This window comes from Aphelocoma coerulescens, chromosome 17 (genome assembly GCF_041296385.1).
Source record: "Aphelocoma coerulescens isolate FSJ_1873_10779 chromosome 17, UR_Acoe_1.0, whole genome shotgun sequence".
Lineage (NCBI taxonomy): Eukaryota > Metazoa > Chordata > Aves > Passeriformes > Corvidae > Aphelocoma > Aphelocoma coerulescens.
The window spans coordinates 1,633,217-1,650,328 of record NC_091030.1 but is presented as its reverse complement, the minus strand read 5'-3'; the positions used below and the strand labels follow the sequence as shown (position 1 = coordinate 1,650,328).

At 49.9% G+C, this 17,112-nt stretch overlaps 1 protein-coding gene across 1 annotated transcript; it reads left to right on the top strand.

The window, feature by feature from the left end:
- Positions 1-758: 758 nt before the first annotated feature.
- Positions 759-13,914, top strand: LOC138119733 (ectonucleoside triphosphate diphosphohydrolase 2-like). The gene is made up of 9 exons (XM_069031870.1): positions 759-947; positions 2,997-3,114; positions 4,602-4,752; positions 5,506-5,665; positions 6,712-6,939; positions 7,988-8,260; positions 9,589-9,684; positions 10,682-10,813; positions 12,036-13,914. The coding sequence occupies exons 1-9, from the start codon at positions 834-836 to the stop codon at positions 12,261-12,263; spliced, it is 1,500 nt and encodes a 499-aa protein (XP_068887971.1). The 5' UTR covers positions 759-833; the 3' UTR covers positions 12,264-13,914.
- The last annotated feature ends 3,198 nt before the right edge of the window (positions 13,915-17,112 follow it).

The following is a 17,112-nucleotide window of genomic DNA, read 5'->3' as shown; positions in this document are numbered from 1 at the left end:
CCAATTGCCTCGGTGCAAGCAGTCACACAGTTTTCTTCAGAATTTCCATTTTCAGGCATGAGGCTTTGTGGCACTGTCAGGAGAAAGCAGCATGTGTTTCATAAAGTCTGAGCCTTGGTTATTTTCCACAGGGAAGCTGTCAGGAAGGGGGGTTCAGATCCCCCAGAAGGCTGACACACAGAGCAGCCCCTGCTGTCCCCTACCCACAGCAAGGGCCAAACCAGCCAGAGTCTCTGCAGGTGGAAACCCAAACATGCAGATGTTTCTGTGTCCCAGGTGCCACCTGGGAGTGGCCAAGGAGACAGGTACAGTTGGAAGAACCAGACAGGGTGTCTGTCCTCTGCCCCACCCCAATGGACCTGAGGGGAAGCACCCCAGGTCCACCCTGGAGCCCTCAGAGATAAAGTTAAATCCAGTGACAAGGAGTTTCCCCGCTTCTAATTTGGAAGCTCACACTGCCAGACGTGAAATACCAAAGGGGTGAGTTTTGCCTGCTTTCTGCTTATTGCACAGCTGAGTTAACCCCACATTTCTGTTTACCTCAACCCCGTTGCCTGGGGCGGTTTCGAGGTTGCAGCGGTGCCCTTGCAGAGCTCGCACTGGGACGGGCACGGAGCTCTGCTGTTATTTATGGACAGCAGCGATGCAAGGGAGCGCTGCCTGACGCATCGCAGCCGGGCCCACGCTCCTTGTGGTCCCGGTGGCTTGGGGCTGGGCTGAAGTCAGAGCCTGGCCCCGGCCACGCCTTTCTGCTCTTTTTAAAGGTTGTTAAAGCAGCCGGTGTCAGTTTGCTGCTCCACTGTTTCCTCTTTGGTGAAAGGAGAAAGTTCTTCATGTCTTGGCGTGAGCTGCTTCCCCCCTGGCTGGTGATCCTAGCGGGACTGACGGGCATCGTGCTGCTCTGTGTCTCCACCAAAGATGTGCCCATGGCCCCTCTCAGGACCAAGGTAAGGGCTCTCGAGGGGTGAGACAGGCAGTTAAACTGGGCTGGTTTGTTGCTTTTGACATTCATTTTATTACTGAGCTACTTACAAACCGAGGAGGGGACTGGAACAAGGCTGTCAGGACAGATTGGCATCTTTCAACATGCTGTAGCTTTTCGAGCCAGAAACAAGCTGACCCCTTTGGTTGGTCAGGGAATACAGGCTGGATATGGTCCATGGATCAATGGAGATGCAGGGCAGGCTGAGGGGAGGCAGCCCATGTCAGGAGCTGCCCCAGAGCAGCAAGGAACCAGTGGCGTCAGTGCAGGGAAAGAGCTAGGCTCCTCTCGAAAGTCAGTAGGAATGTGGCCCTGAACTGCTGCTTCTGTCTTAAAAAAAATGTCCTTCATGCCTTCTCCTCTTTGGTTCTATCTTGATTTCAATCAAGGAGCCAGCATGCTCCTCACAGCTGGGTCAGGTCTGGGGGGGTTAATGCCCGCAGGTCTGGGGGGGTTAATGCCCACCTGCTCTGTCTCTTGATGCTCCCATTGCTGAGGTGAGCTCAGTGGCACACCATGGTTTAACCCAACAGAAGTAGGTTATCCTGCGTGTCTAGAGATAGCACCCCTCCTCCACGTTCCTCTCAGACACGAAATTGGATTAAAAACCCCCTTATTGCTCCGCGTTCTGTCCTTTCCTGGTGTTGGGCACAAATGTGGTAATCCCTCCCCTTCTCCCTTGTGCTCTCAGCAGCAGCCTCTCATTTTCTGAAGGAGGAAAAAAATCCACATTTCTCTACCAATGCTATTCCTTTCTTCCTCTTCTGCGGCAGCCGACGTGTCCCTGCTAGAAATCCGAGCTGTCGCTGGTGTGGGAGGCTGCCAGCAGGCTCGGGCAGGGAGCTCCATCCTCCTTCCGCATTTCTGCTCCAGCCCAGCTCCACCAGCCCCTGGCTGGGGTGCCAGGACTGGTGCAACTGGGAGTTCCAGGAGGGCAGCAGGCAGCCTGCCTCGCTCAGAGGCTGCAGCCAGCTCTGCCTGGTGCTGAAACCCTTCTGGTGGCATTAATATCAACCTCTCAGGAGGTTTCTCCTCCCACTCAGTTACAGCTGTGTGTTGTGTGTGTGAGATACAGCTTTGACCAGGCGCTACCATGGAGCTCATGAGTTTCCTTCCTGTCTGTGTAGGAGATGTCCCAAACTGGGGTCATGTAATAGGGGGAAGAGGAGCCCTAGGCTAGCTCTGGAGCTATTTTGGATGTGGGTACATCCAGAGCTGTGCTGTAGGGTAGTCCAGTGGCCTCCACTTGCTCACCCTCATCTACTGGGAGCAGCAAGGCTCAGTCAGCAGGAAAGAGACAAACACTGGGGGCAAAGAGACAGAGAGCCCTTGGCCTGGGCAATAGCAGAGCTGTCAGGGGATGAGGGGCTGAGCTGGTCATGTTCACTGCTGCTGCTCTTCCTGCCAAGACTCTGTCTCTGAGGAGCTGCTGTGTTGTACAGTGTGAGTGCTGGTTGCTGCAGCTCTCACAGCTCTGCCCGTATCAGGGCAAACCCAGCCTGTGTCACCCTGTCACTGCAGTGGGACATCAAAGACACAGGACTCCTGGGTTTCTCGGGAGAAGCGAGCTGCAGCCCTCCAATTCCTGCACAAAAGCCTGACAAACCAATCAGCAGCAGCTTAAGTCCCAGAATCAGTGGAGAACTCGTATAGTGCCATCTCCCACTGCTTTAGGACCTGTTTTTCCTGAGCTCCAGGTGGCTCAGCTCTCAGGGGAAGCCCTCTGCCTGGTTTCAGGAGCAGCTCCAGCGCATGCCTCTGTAGGGCTGATGTATTTCTGGGCATTTCTCCACTCATGCTGTTCCTCATGTATATTCAGAAATGCAGATGGTTCCCTGCAAATCCTCTTCATCTTCTGGCTTCACTTGCTCTTTGAATGTAACAAGCAAACTCAAATACTGCAGTGCAGGCCCAGGGGTGACCCAGAATTGCTGTGTATGCTGGGTGACCCTACAGCATCAATCAGCTTGCATTCAGTGGTGGTTTTCAGTAGAATGTTCTGGGTTTTTTCCAGTATGGCATTGTTCTGGACGCTGGCCCATCCCGCACCATCCTGTTCATCTACCAGTGGACAACCACCAAGGCAAACAAGACCGGAGTGATCAGAGGATGCAGTTCCTGTCCTGTGCAAGGTAAGGTGCCCAGTTCCTACTCAGTTCTCTGTGGGACTGGCATGGGATGGATGGAAAAACAGAGACCTGTCCATGGATCAGGGCCACAAATTCCTTGGCTCCTGCACCGCCCAGCTGTGCACTGAAATAGTGAGGCACAAGGTGCTTATTTTCAGCATAGCTCTTCTCTACTGGGCAGATTTAGCCACACACAGCTGGACATCAGGCACCTAGCAGTAGCAGGATTTTGGGGCTGCTGCAGGCAGAGAAGCACACAGAGAGGATGGGGCTGGTCCTGATGTCCACATGGATCAGTGGCAGAGCCAGGGTTGCTGGAGCTTCTTACCCAGGAGAAGCCATGGAGACAAAGCTGACTGCAGGACGATTCCTGGTATCTTCTGCTTCCTCCTGACCGTGCCCTGGGCAGTAAGTGGGGTAGCTCCAGGACAACAGAGCTGCAAAGACTCCAATCCCCTATGTGGCATTTGACAGCACGAGTTCAGCTTGCCTTTAGGTATCACATTTCAGAGAATTTTAGGATTTTCATCATGAATTTGAATCAGTTTGTCCTTGCCAATACCAGCTGAGAGGGTTACATACATTAATGATGGGGTTTTCCTTCCCTATCTCCTAATCTTGCTTTGATGTTAAAGCCCGATTATAGCGGGATGCTGGGAAGGACTGAGCCCTCAGCAGCAGCATGCTGTGGGAGGGCAGCTGCACAGCAAGCAGGGAACAGGCTTTGTGCCCTTGCAGGCTGTAAACAACACAAATCACACACAGAAGATGCAAGGAGGGCTCCCTGAAACCTTGTACATGTCCCTTGTTCAGTGGCTGGGTTCAGCAGCAGCTCTGTGAGCAGCACAAGAAGCCCAGGTGTGAGCAGCCCTGTCTGCATGGCAGCACAGCCACAGCCCTGCAGGGGCTGCAGGAAAGCTGCAGCTCAGCCCTGCACAGGGCCCCAAACAGCAAAGCACGTGCTGAGGGAGTCAGGAGGATGGGGAAGGAAGGCTCTTCCTGGTTCAAAACCAACATTTAAGACTCCACTGACTTGATGGAAAAATGAGTCAAGGCTGGCACACAGCTTCCCTCTGCAGAGCACACTGGCTTCCTCTAGAGCAGGGGTGTCTTGCTTGCTGGCAGGGGCTTGGTGACTGGAGGAGAGAGGTGACACATCAGTCTCTGTGTGTCCTTTTGATTATTTTTAGAGCAACTAAACACATTTTTTCCTCTGTGGGCTGAGACAGCCTTAGCTGCTGCAGCAGTCGTGTGGCTGGGATAGATGTCTCAGCTGCAGAGCTAGGGTAGTCTTAGTGCAATTTGGGATTTCTATGCACATGTGTTATGGTCCCAGTTCCATATTTTAGCAGGATGGATACCTGGAAAAACTCCTTCATTCCATCTTTGCCAGTCTCAGCTGTGTCCTAGGATAGCAATCTCTGGGGTAACAGCTCTCACAGTTCTCCCATAACTTCCCTTAAAATTCTATTCTGTTCCGTGGTCCTCAGGTCCAGGAGTCTCCAGCTACTCAGATTCTCCTCAGAAAGCTGGGAAGAGCTTGGAGCCATGTTTGAACTGGGCCCAGAACGAGATCCCAGCAGAGCAGCACAGCCAAACCCCCCTGTACTTGGGAGCCACCGCCAGCATGAGGCAGCTGAAGTGAGTGAATGTTGCAAACCCACACCCAGAGATCAGCACACATCACGGGATCATTCTGCAGGCATCTCACCCTGTCTGCTCTGCAGTGTGAGCCATCCCTAATCTGCTAGTCAGGTAAACCTTCCTCAGGCCCTGAAGAGAGGAGCATGGCTTGGCTGTGTCTCCATCCTGTTCCTCCAGGCAGCCATGAAGATGGGAGTCTTGCAGCTGCTGCCAGGCTGGGTAGCGTCTCCTTCACAATTACAATTTCACAATTAGTGCTTGAGAAAACACCCATCAGTCTGGAAGCTCAAGTGTTTTCAGTTTGTGTGACAGCCCACATGGGCTTGAAGGGGTGTTTCTTGTCAGCAAATGGGAAATGGTGGTGGGAAGGTTCACCTTATCACACATGCTTTTGTGGACCCTGCTCTCAGTCACTGCATTATCTCCTTTTAGGCACTGGGGAAAAGTAGGGTCTGGAGGGGACCAGGCCAGTGGGATGAGGCCAGAGGATTTCCTCAGTGACAGAGGGTACTAAGGTCCCAAATTCTTAAATGGTGGCACAATTGTTCAAATCATCCCTCTGCTGTTCTTGCCTCCAGTGCCATGCGAGGGGAGAGGGAAGCAGCAGCAGGAGTGGAATTGTCACTGTGTCTCTGGGCTACTGCCCGAAGTGGGGAGCACAGCAGAAGCCCTGCAGTGTGCCCCCACTGCAGGCTGCTCCTGGCAGGGTCCTGTAACATCAAATGTGCCTTCTTTTTCTTTTGTGTTTAGCCTCACCCATCCCATCCTCTCTGACGGTCTCCTTGCAGCTCTGACTGGGACCCTGAAGTCGTCCCCCTTCAACTTTCAAGGGGCACAAATCCTGTCCAGCCCAGAGGAGGAAGCATTCAACTGGGTTGCTGTTAACTACGTCTTGGAGAACTTCTTCAAGGTAAAGGATGATTCTCCCTGGGGCACACAGAGCTGGGCTGAGCAGCTGCTGTTAACAGAGAGCCACAGAAGCACATGGAGGGATGGGTAAACCCCTGTGCTTTAAACAGTTCTTCAGCACAACTTCCACTGTCTTCCAGAGGAGGCAGCTTCGATCCAACACCAGCTGGTTGAGGTGAGGTGTTGCTGCTGTCTCTGGAGTGCTGTGGGATTGCCACTGGAGTCCAGCTGTCCCGTGGGGTATCTTGTGAACAGTAGAGAAGCAGATTCTGTTGCTGCCAAAGCAAAAGCCCATCTCATTTCCTCTCAGTCAGACACCAGGGAGGCCTGGTCTGTATTTAGAAGGCACTTGCTAAACAACAACAAAAAAGTTTTAGTTTTTTGTTTTGCCCATCACTTCTCAAGCCAAAGGGGCCTCAGAGGGCAAGAGAAAGGTGGGGTAGACTGAGTTACTCCTCATCAGGGATGTGAAAAGCAGCTCTGGTAGCCAGCAGCAAGCACACACTGGTTAGGGAATTGCCAGACCCGCTGACAGCAGTACAGCCTCCCCTGGCCAGGCACAGAGTGTTCACCCCATGTAAACTCCCCTGCCTGTGCTGCCAACTTCAGCATTGCCAAAGTCAGTTCTGCAAGACTGCAGGAGATGAGGCCACAGGGTTCTTCTGACAGAAGGATCACTTTAGCATCAAGGCAGCACTTGAAACCCTTATCTGCCCTCTTGGAAACGTCCCTGCCATTCCCCACCACCCTCCCCGCTCTCCCCTGCTCTTGCCTGCTGAGACACTGCCTGGTTCGGCCATCCAGGCTGGGGAGCCCTGTTTGCCCCCACGGATGAGGGAAGGCTCTGTGCAGGTGGCAGTGCCTGTGCAATGGCTCCTCTGTTCCCTCCAAAGCCGCTGGTTCAGCATCCTTGTGTCCTGTGGGCAAAAAAGAGTTGAGCTGTGGGGCACCATGGAGCTGCTTTCTCTCTGCACTAATGCTGGCACCTGGCTGTGACCGAGATGGAGAAGTCTCAAGGTCTGACCTCTCTTGTTCTTTTTGGGTCAGTACGACTGGCGAGGACAATTGGTCCCCTCTGGGAAGGGGATGGCAGGAGTCCTGTCCGTGGGAGGAGCCTCAGCACAGCTCACTTCTGAGCTGGAAGAAGAGAAGCAGGCCCCAAAGGAGGGAGTGAGGCTGCAGCTCTATGGGCAGACACACAGGCTGCACACCCACCAGTGCCCCTGCCACGGCACGGAGCAGCTCCGCAGCAGGCTGCTCTCCCTGCTCATCCAGGTGAGTGTCTGCCAAGGGCACCTGCAAAGCTCCTGGGCACAACATCACTAAATGACAGCTGCACAAGGTGTGATAATGGGCAAAATGTCAATCACTTTAAAGTCAATGCCCCTGTTTGCATATATTAGAAAAACCCAGAGCTTTTGTAAAATATTCTCTCTCTCCAAGCAGAAGCACAGGCACCCATTCAAGGGTTTCCTACTTACAGGTTCTATTTGACTCCTGCTTAGTACACACATGCACAAAATGGCTCTCCAGAGGTGTCAACATCACCTTCAGGGTGAGGAGAGGCAAGGCTTGCCTTGGCTCCTGGGAACTGCTCCTCCATCCTGGAATGGGAGCACCCAGGAACCAATTGGGGCCTTCCATTTGGGGTGTTTCCTTTGCTGACTTTAACCCTGGAGCATCTTTAAAAGAGCAGTATTTCATTTTGAAAACATGTGGGTGTTTTGGTTCTTCCAAACTTTATTTCACTTGGGAAATGGGAGGGAAGAAAAGAGTGGTGTAGGATGGTACTAACTCAAGAATCACCTTAGTCTTCATCAAAACTGTGTTTTTTCAGAATTAACTTCTCCTTGCCCATCCACCTTCCTCCCTGTAAAGCCCCCCTGCCCTTATTTGAGACCTGAATGTCCCACATTGGACACCAGCTTCACCACAATTATATAGGGAAATTTCTAGAGATAAGAAACACTTGTGGGGTTGAACCGTTTGGAAGGCAGATCAGAACAGCAACTAGAAAGAGTACAGGATGCATGATACTGTATTTGTGCTCTAAGGGAGCGTGGGTAGGGCTGGGACTCATCACCTCCCACAGCAGGTCCAGTCACTGCACTGGCCCCAAACTCAGCAGGAGCTGGGACCTGGCTGGGCCTCGTAGTTGACCCAATGCTGTAAGATTTGGCAAAGCTTTCCCTGCTTGATCTCAGCATTGTGGTGCTTGGGGAAAGCTGTTCCTAACCGTGTTACATTCTGTCTTCCTGTGTGAAGCCCTGGGATGCCAATGTCCTCTCTTGCTGCCTCTGTCCTTGTTTTATTCTGTCTCCAGGATCAGAGAAGTGCTAAAACAATGTCCAATCCCTGCTGGCCCCTCAGCTACTCCCGGGAAGTGCAGTGGCAATCAGTGCATGCTGGGCCTTGTGCTGCCAGTGATGACACACGGGACATCCCTGGCCCCAAGGAGGTCTTCAACATCACGGGCTCCAGCAATCCCACTGCCTGTGTGAGACTCGTGCAAAGCCTGCTCAACTCCTCCTCTTCCTGCAGCTTCTTCAAGCATTCCCTCAGCAGTGCTCTCAAGCCTCTCCAGACCAGGTTTCTGGTGAGTTCTCATTTACACTGGGGTAAGCAACTGGTATGGGGAACCCATGAACTGGGACCAGTTTGACCATTAATAAATACAGTGGGAGCAGCCAGACCATGACCCTCCTGCCCTCTCCCCCTCATTGCCACACAGCTGTTCAAACGTGGATCACTGGCTTCCCACAGTGACTGTGGTGGAGCTTTCTTCATCCATGTCTCCTCAGTGTCTGCTTCTGAGACCAGCTCTGGGGCTCTGCAGAGCCAGCAGGGATGGGACAGTCAGGACTTGTGTGCTGAGCAGGTCTTCCCACACCAAGTCTGTGGCAAAAATGGAGATCCTCTGCCCCTCCCTTAGCAAACATCTGGTCATGCTGCACCACAAGCACTCTTCTATCTGAGAACCTGGATTCAGTGTCCAAAGTCATTGGCTTGTTAAGCCAGGAGCAGCTCATGATCCTAGGGCAAGCTGAGTGCATTTCCAGGGAGGGTAGTTACGGACATTTCCCCAGCTCCCTGCTCCTGAGTCTCCCATGGACGTGGTGCCAAGGAGCATAGGGATCACCTCCCAGTCCTCAGTACTGGTGACACCACACCATGAATACTGTGCTCAGTTTTGGGCCCCACACTGCAAGGACATTGAGGGGCTGTACTGTGTCCAGGGAAGGGAACGGAGCTGGGAAAGGTCTGGAGCCCCAGGAGGGCTGAGGGAGCTGGGAAAGGGGCTCAGGCTGGAGCAAAGAAGGCTCAGGGGGGACCGTGTGGCTCTGCACAAGTCCCTGACAGGAAGGGGCAGCCGGGGGGGTCGGGCTCTGCTGCCAGGGAACAGGGACAGGAGGAGAGGGAACGGCCTCAGGCTAGACCAGGGGAGGTTTAGATTGGATCTCAGGGAAAATTCCTTCACCAAAAGGGTCGTCAAGCCCTGGCACAGCTGCCCAGGGCAGGGGTGGATTCCCCACCCCTGGAGGGGTTTAAAAGCTCTGTAGATGTGGCACCTGGGGACATTGTTTAGTGGTGGGCTGGGCAGTGCTGGCTTAATGGTTGAACTTGAATTTAGACATCTTCTGCAACCAATATAATTTTTTGATTCTATGGCCAGTCTATTGTCCAGGCAGAGCCAGGAAGGCTGCTGGATGCAGGCAGAGAACAGAGCTGTTTCCATCTCCAGACACCAACAGCTCTGCTCGTGTCCCTGGAGCCCTTCCAAGGCACTGGACCCAGCCCTGCACACCAAGGGCACCCTGGCAATGGACAGCCACTGCCCCTCACTTGCCAGGGGTAATTTCTGGTGTGCAGTGCAAGGACACAGAGCACAGTCCTACCTGATGATTATTTCTGCTGCTGTTGTAGGTGGTTTCTGAGGCCATGGACTTCATGAGAGGAGCTGTACCCTCTCCTGACTTGGGCCAGGCTGTCAGGAGGCTGTGTGGGATGTCCGTCAAAGAGGTAACTGTGGAGTACCTGGGGGTGCAGGGAGAATGGGAAGCACGGACCAGTTTGTTGTAAAAGCCCTCAGGGCTCAGACTGACAGAGCTGTAACTTACTGGCTCCCTCAAGGAAAACTTAGATTTGTCTGGATTATGTGGGGTTTGGTTTTTTGTGGGGTTTTTATTTGCTTTTTTTTTTTACTTTGAGGAAACAGGCTCCACTTATTTTCCTTCCTCTCAAACCCCAGCTGCTGCTGGTAACACCTGGACCTAATTAAATGAAAAGCCACAAATACCTTTTACTATATTTTAAGGAGTAAACAGGAAGGCTGTCTACTGCCTCCTGTACATCACCTTGGTCTTGCTGTTACTCTTCTGTCCTTCAGTGCAAGGGACACATCCACCCAGACTCCAGGGTTCCCATTTCATCTGGGCCCACAGAGCTCAAGCCAGGGGGAGTTTGTCGGTTCTTTCCTCAGTTGGTGGTTATGAGGTCACCCTCATTTGCACTTACACTGGTGGAGCATCCACAGCAACATTCAAATGGGACAATTTCTCCGGGGTTTGTTAATGAGGCAGCAAAGCCCATAAGCAGTTCCCTAAAGCATTCTCTTCGGGAAGGAGGAGAAAGATCCCAATGTTCCAGTTGGGAGAAAGGCTGCAGCATTAGCTCAACCTAATTAGAGAGCAGGGAATCAATCCTACCAAGCAATTCACCAGCAAGGCAACCTGGCTGTCAGTCCTGCTGCTCTTGGATCTGGCTTAATAAGATGGGATCAAAGGCAGTAAAAGATGACACTGATTTCCACCCCACAGCCCAGGGAGTGCAGGAAATGTGGTTTCAATCTGCACAGGACACAAACCCCTCCTCCAGTCCCACAGTCAGTCCCAGAACAGGACAGGAGAGATTATAGCAGACCTGAAATTCGGATACTGAGTATTTACTTCTTTTATTTCTCCTTCTTTTTTTTTTTTCCTTTTTTTTTCTTTTTTTTCTTTTTTGGAAATGGCACCAGCTGATCAGAGAGTCCCAAGCAAGCCTGGATACACTTGTTGATTACTGCACTGAGTCTGCCTTCATCTTCCATCTCAGTACAACAGGATACGCTCTTGACTTTGACTGGCCTGCTTGGACTGCATTCCAGAAGGTCAGTTCCCGCAGCAGTGTTCCCAGTTACCAGGGAGGGCTGGTCCCAGTACAGCCAGCCTGTTCCCACACTGACAAGCCCTAACCAGCTGGGCTTCTCCAGCAGGATGGTTTTGCAAAATGGATTCATAGTTGTGGCAAACAAGAAAACCAGTGTTAGAGAGCTAGAGATGACACTTGTCCCCACTGAAAAACAGATGGGTCAAAAAACTTACCTGGATCAACATCATCTTTAGAAATCTGGATTGACAGGGAAGGAAGAACAGCTTGATCTCCACTTAATGCTAAGGACAAGCTGCTGATAACATTTCCTGAGCCAAAAGGTGCTTCCCTACTTTTTTGCAACCACCTTTATACTCATGAGGGGTGATAAATTCCTTATAGAATCACAGAATCCTAGACTGCTTTGGATTGGAAGGAAACTTAGAATTAAATGATCTTTACCCCCTGCCATGGGCAGGGACACCTTCCACTATCCCAGGCTGGTCCAAGCCCCATCCAGCCTGACCTTGGATACTTCCAGGGATCCAGGGGCAGCCACAGCTGCTCTGGGCACCCTGTGCCAGGGCCTGCCCACCCTCACAGGGAAGGATTTCTTCCTAATATCTAACAATCTAACCTAATCTCTAATAAGGTCTGAAATTGCTCCAGGATCTGGAGGCCCTAAGGACAGGGGGATTTGATTCAAGTCGTTCCCTTCACAAAAGAAAAGAAAGCCTGTTCCCAGACCTCTTCAAAACTGGCAATCACACCATGGTCCCACTGAGCAGGGCTACATGGTGACCAGCAGAGAAAGGCAACGTAATTAGATAGGGCCTCCAGGGAGCCCTGCCTGGAAAGACAGAGACAAGCAACATAAACATAAGTCTGAGGTTCAACCAGGGCCAGAGAGACAACTACCCACAATGCAGACTTAAGATCCACTGGGAAAACCAGTCAGTAAGCAGAGAACTCCCCTACAGCACAGCTCAGGAGAGGGGGGCTGCTCAGGCCAGAGCTTAAATGCAGCTCCCCATGCCCATGGGCAGAGGTGTGCGTGGAAGTGCCATTAAGGCCTCTTGGTGTACTCAGGGCACTGAGAGAGAGAGAGAGCTCCTCATTCCAAGGCAAATCCTTGGATCAGTCTCAGATAATACATACAAAGCCCTGGGCCCATGCACAGAAAGACAGCTGGGGTCTAGGCCATCTCCTTCTCTTCTGACCTCTCCTTTTAATTTCAATAGATGGGTGACAGATCATCTGGCTGGACTCTTGGGTACCTGCTGAGTCTGACCAACACCATCCCCCAGGACAGCCCAAGCTTCCTCAAGGGGATTGAGCCAGGGGTCTGGTCCTTGCTCCTGATCCTCTTCGTTGTGCTGCTCATGGGCTCCTTCATGCGCATCTCGTACCGAGTGATGGTCAAGGAGAACAGCTCCAGTCACAGGAACAGCAGTGTTTTTGATGACTGACAGTTTTCTGCGACTCAAGACTTGTCAGAGCACAGTTAACAGGGTCCAGACAGAAATCACAGAGGTGTAAGTCACTGGAGGATGTAAGTCATTTTCCTGCAGGGCTCCCAGAGCCTCGATGCCTTATTTCAACTTGCTGGTACTTGGACTGCTGTACTTTGAGACAATGGATCCTGCTCCACAGGAAGTCTGTGATTCCTGGTGGATGGCAAGCTATTCATTCTCCAAACAAGAACAGCCTGCATGACTCTTCCTTGGGCTACAGCTGGGATTACTCATGTCAGACATGAAACAATGCCTCTGAGCACGCAGGCCCTGAGCTATTGCAATACTAATACCAAATAATCCTGTCAAATCAGGAGAGGTGGTGTCTGAAAAAAGTGCTCTGTCCTCTTCTGTGCCCACTTGAGAGATGATACCTGCAGTATTGCCATTAGTGAAGACTGGAAGAGCATTAAAATACAGTCAGAATATAACAGCCAAGTGCTTCCATGTTCTAGGGAAAATGCAGGTATTTTCTGCCCAATCTGTCTGTGCTTCCATCTCAGTGATGATGTCCATGTGTCCCTTCCAATGAATGTTCCTCCTGACCAGGAATCCTTCAAAACCAATCCTTCTTAGTCTTGGCCTCTACAAAATGTGCAGAGGATCAAAGGAGAAACAAAGGGCAAAAAAGAGGGTTTGTCTCTCAGCTGAGTCATGGCCATTCAGGGTTAAAACTGCCAACTTAAACTCTTTAGCCAGGACTCAAATAAACACATCTAATTTCACATTTGCTAAAGCTGGGCTCATGCTGGGCTGAGGTTCACCTGTTTGTTCATTTGCACTGACCTGCTTGCCTTGCTGACTCTGAAATTGTCTCAGCTGACACTGTCCTGTAGACCAGAGCAGACTCAGGAACAGAAGCTTTCCTAATTGTCACTTTCATATTAGACCATGCCCAGAGTTACTTTATGATCTAATAATCAGGATTCCCCTGGGACTTGGCAGTCATTCTGGCTCCTCTGGTCTGCTCTGCACGTCTGAAAGATGAGGTGCTGTACAAATTCTCTGTGTTACTGTGAAGAAAAGGAATCAATTCACAAACATTGTCCTTTGACTAAGGCATTTAGAGCTCACTTCTCAACTGTTTCAGAGACTTAAAACACACAGGCTGTTAAAAGCCTCAGGGATGAGTGTCTCCAAGGCTTTTCAGACCACTTTAAACAGAAATGTAAATGCTCACAGATGCAGTGATGTGCCTTGCAGGATTTTTAAAGCTACCATGGCACCTAAATCCTTTCAAATCTGATTATTTGTCCCTTGTGCTCCCAACTGATAATGTACGACACACACACACACAGACACACACACACACCATAATATTGGGGTATTCATACATTTTCAGGCCAATTATTGAAGATTTGGAACCTGTCAGTCAAGTTTTGAGGGGTGTGGAAATAGACCTAAACAAGCTTCATATTCATTTCTTTGAATTGCACGTTAGATATTTTTAATTATATCATGTCATTAAAGATGTTTTAATAGACTGTCTGTGTTATTTTTGGCAAGAGATCAAAGCAGGGGGGTTATTGTGAACACAGAGTGTTTCAGTGAGCGGGATGGGGGCTGCTGCTGCTGCCTCTACTCAAGAGCTGTTTTGCTGTATACTTTTGGGGTACACAATGAGAACCCCTGAAGGCACTTTCTTTCCAGTGAAAGAAAAAGATTTCAGATAACCTGACTGCTGGTATTTAGTTGATGAGAGACATGCCTACACCTTTTGATGTGTTCTTTGCTCAAACCATCTGAAGAAGGTAGGAGGGATCCAGGCAAGGCAGAGTAGAACAAATAAAGAGGTTATCGTGGAGTCAGCAATATCAGGGAAATTCCTGAGACTTCATTCATCCTGCACCTGGAAATGCAATCCTTTAACAGAGCTCTGGGATTCCTGGCTGAGATTTGGGACCTGCCCAGGAAGAATCCTACCACTGTCAGAAATGGAAACAAGCCAGTGGGATGCCAGGAAGCCCTGGACTCCAGGGTGCTCTGGCCTGTCAGTCATTGCCCCTTCTTGAACTGGAATAGATCACAGGGTCCAAGAGAAAAGGATGTGAGCCAGAACTTCCCCAAGCCCTTGTTTAGAAGCTTTGGGACTTCCACACAGATATAAGTGAGTAATTAGGCAATGAGCTCAGTGTGGCCTCCTGACACTTCACTTTTGCCTTGCACATGCCACTGAATTAAATCCCTGACCCTTGAGCCACCCTGACATTGAACCACTGCTCTGCCATGCAAAAACCCACAACCACTTCTTTTTCTGACAGATTTATAGATGTATTTACTAGATGATAAAATAGATTGGGATTTTAAAACTGAAGTGGTTTTTTAGCAGTAAAAAAAGTCATAAAACAACAAAATGGAGAAACTGTGAGAAGAAAGGAAACTAATAGTGGTAACATATTCCTTCCTCCCAGCTCTCTGTAGCGCAGCTCGTTCATGTCAGCCCCATATAAGTTTGCAGAATTAATCCCCACATTATCTGGACAGCAGAAATCTACTTAAAAGGAGATTCTAGATTAACTCACTCACTTTATAACAAAGATGCTTGCAGGCCTTTGGTTACAATTCAACTGTGGAAATGATAAATAATGAGGATTTTCTAACCATCCATAAATTCTTCATGTTTATTCACAGGTCCCTCGCTTCTCACTCACGCTGAACCATGGGAGAGATCTTCTAGCAGATAATAAAGTCTGCTCATGTGCAACTGCAGTTCTGCTGCTGTCAGCAAATACTAGTGAGAAGGAAATAAAAAGTATTAGATACAAAAATTGACACCAGAAAGCACTTTCTCTGTTTTAGCTCCAGACATACAATGGTGACTGACCTGCATCTGGTTGTTGGGGCCTAACTGTCATTTAGGCATCCCAAAGCACTGTGGATTCTCAACCAGTACATCCCATCTGGGTTGTCCCAACGAATTCCCATGAAAATTGAGAGAAATAACAGTTTTTTGCCTGCAGTCCCACTCTGCAGTACCCACAGGGCCTGAGTTGTTTCTTTCTTCCCATTCTGACATATCTAGGCTCCCTCTGATTGTAGGAGAGACCCAAGTTGAGGCCTTCAAATCCACAACCAGTTGGGGAGCAAATCCAGCAGAAGATGAGAGGAGTGCCTTTTTGGATGGCTGGATTTAGTATCAGTATATTTTCATGTTGTTCTTATACCCTGCCTCTGATCCTGTATCTGAGTATCTTTCCAGAGAAGTAGGCAGCCATATGATGTTTATATCCTACCTCATGGACTGCCACTCCTACTTCAAGAGCTAATTCTGAACACACTGAAGAAGAACAGGCCTGAAGGAATACTGGGATCAGAAAACCTGCAGTAATTTTTGCCACAGCTTTCTTAATATAAAAGTCCTTTCATAATGCCATCAAACCCAGGCAAGTCACAGTGTTTTGGTGTTTTCTAAGTGCAGACATCACTGTGTACTTGTACACTGAGGTGACCACGCTCCCACCATGTGAGATATTCAGAGCCCTCCTGCAGTCAGATGCTGTCAGACCCTGTTCAAGTCAGATAAACACAGAGAGGAACTGCTGCTCCCGGAGTAGTGTGCAATGCCAGGGATCAGTCACGAGAGGGAGGCTGGCAGAGCACCCCTAGGAAAGCCTTAGGAAATCTCTCCCACCACAAATGACATCAATTAGCAAGGAGGCTTCTCTGGGAACATGCCGTGGATGCAGGGGAAAGACACTGCAGTATGGAAACCCTCTCTGTGTGGGATGTGAAAGCAGCTCTAACCAAGGATTTAAGAAGCCATGACATTGGAAGAAGTCCTATACGCAGGGAGACAAGCACTAGCACGGAGTATGGATGAAGGCTCTTTTGGGAACAAGAGGGAGAAAGAATAACCCCTGCCAGGAAGAGGACGGCCCTGGAAATGAAGAGGAGGTTTAAGAGAGACAGAGGAATGATAAAATCAAGGTTTGTGTGAAGGAAAGCTTATTTTTGTTCACAGCAGGGGTGTCACCATATGTGCACCTCATGATCAAATTAGTCACCACTTCTTGGTAGAAAGTCTCAGGAGAAACAGATCCTCCAAATGGAAGAAGACAACAGCTATCAGACTTATCACTGGACAAGGAACAGCAGCGGAGCTGTGGAACCTTCATGGGAACAATGTTCAAAGTTCACAGATTTTAAACATGAAGGAGATGTAAATGGCCAATTAATGCTGAACTTTACATCAAGTAAAAGCTGGTTTAGCATTACCTTGTCTCACATTATCGCTGACAATGTTAAACACTCCTGGAGCGAAAGCTCTGAAGGGACAGACTCACAGCCTTGGGAAGGGAGTTACTCAGTGGAAAGCATCAAACCAAATGGAAGGAGCTCTTCTTCCACACAGATCATGGTCAAACCACAGGACTCATCAGGACAGGAGGTTGTTTATGCCAGAAGTTTACATAGCTGCAAAAGGTGATTAGATAAATTCAAAATAACCCATTGGGGCTATTAAACAAAAAATTACTTGCTTGTGGGTAAAGAATTGCCTGAACCACCTGCCACATCCATATCTGTTTGCCCTGTTCTTCTTTGGTAACTGCTGTGGACCATTAGAGACAAGACACTGGCCTGGGTGGACCCGTGGCTTGATCCCATTCAGCTGTTCTGATTTCCCTTAGGCAGGAATCCCACAACTGCACCTCTCACTCACTGCTCTCTGGAAGCAGCCTCTCACCTCCATAATAACTTCAATATCACAGGAGCAATAAGTTCTGGAAAACAAGATTGTTTATCCTTAGAAGTAACAATCAGAAAGATGAGAATGAGAAAACACCTGCACATACCCACATCTCAC

Coding starts and splice junctions, on each gene's coding strand:
- LOC138119733 (XM_069031870.1), top strand. CDS start 834: ATGTCTTGGCGTGAGCTGCTTCCCCCCTGGCTGGTGATCCTAGCGGGA. Junction 3,115..4,601: donor CAGTTCCTGTCCTGTGCAAG/GTAAGGTGCCCA, acceptor CGTGGTCCTCAG/GTCCAGGAGTCTCCAGCTAC. Junction 8,261..9,588: donor CTCTCCAGACCAGGTTTCTG/GTGAGTTCTCAT, acceptor CTGCTGTTGTAG/GTGGTTTCTGAGGCCATGGA.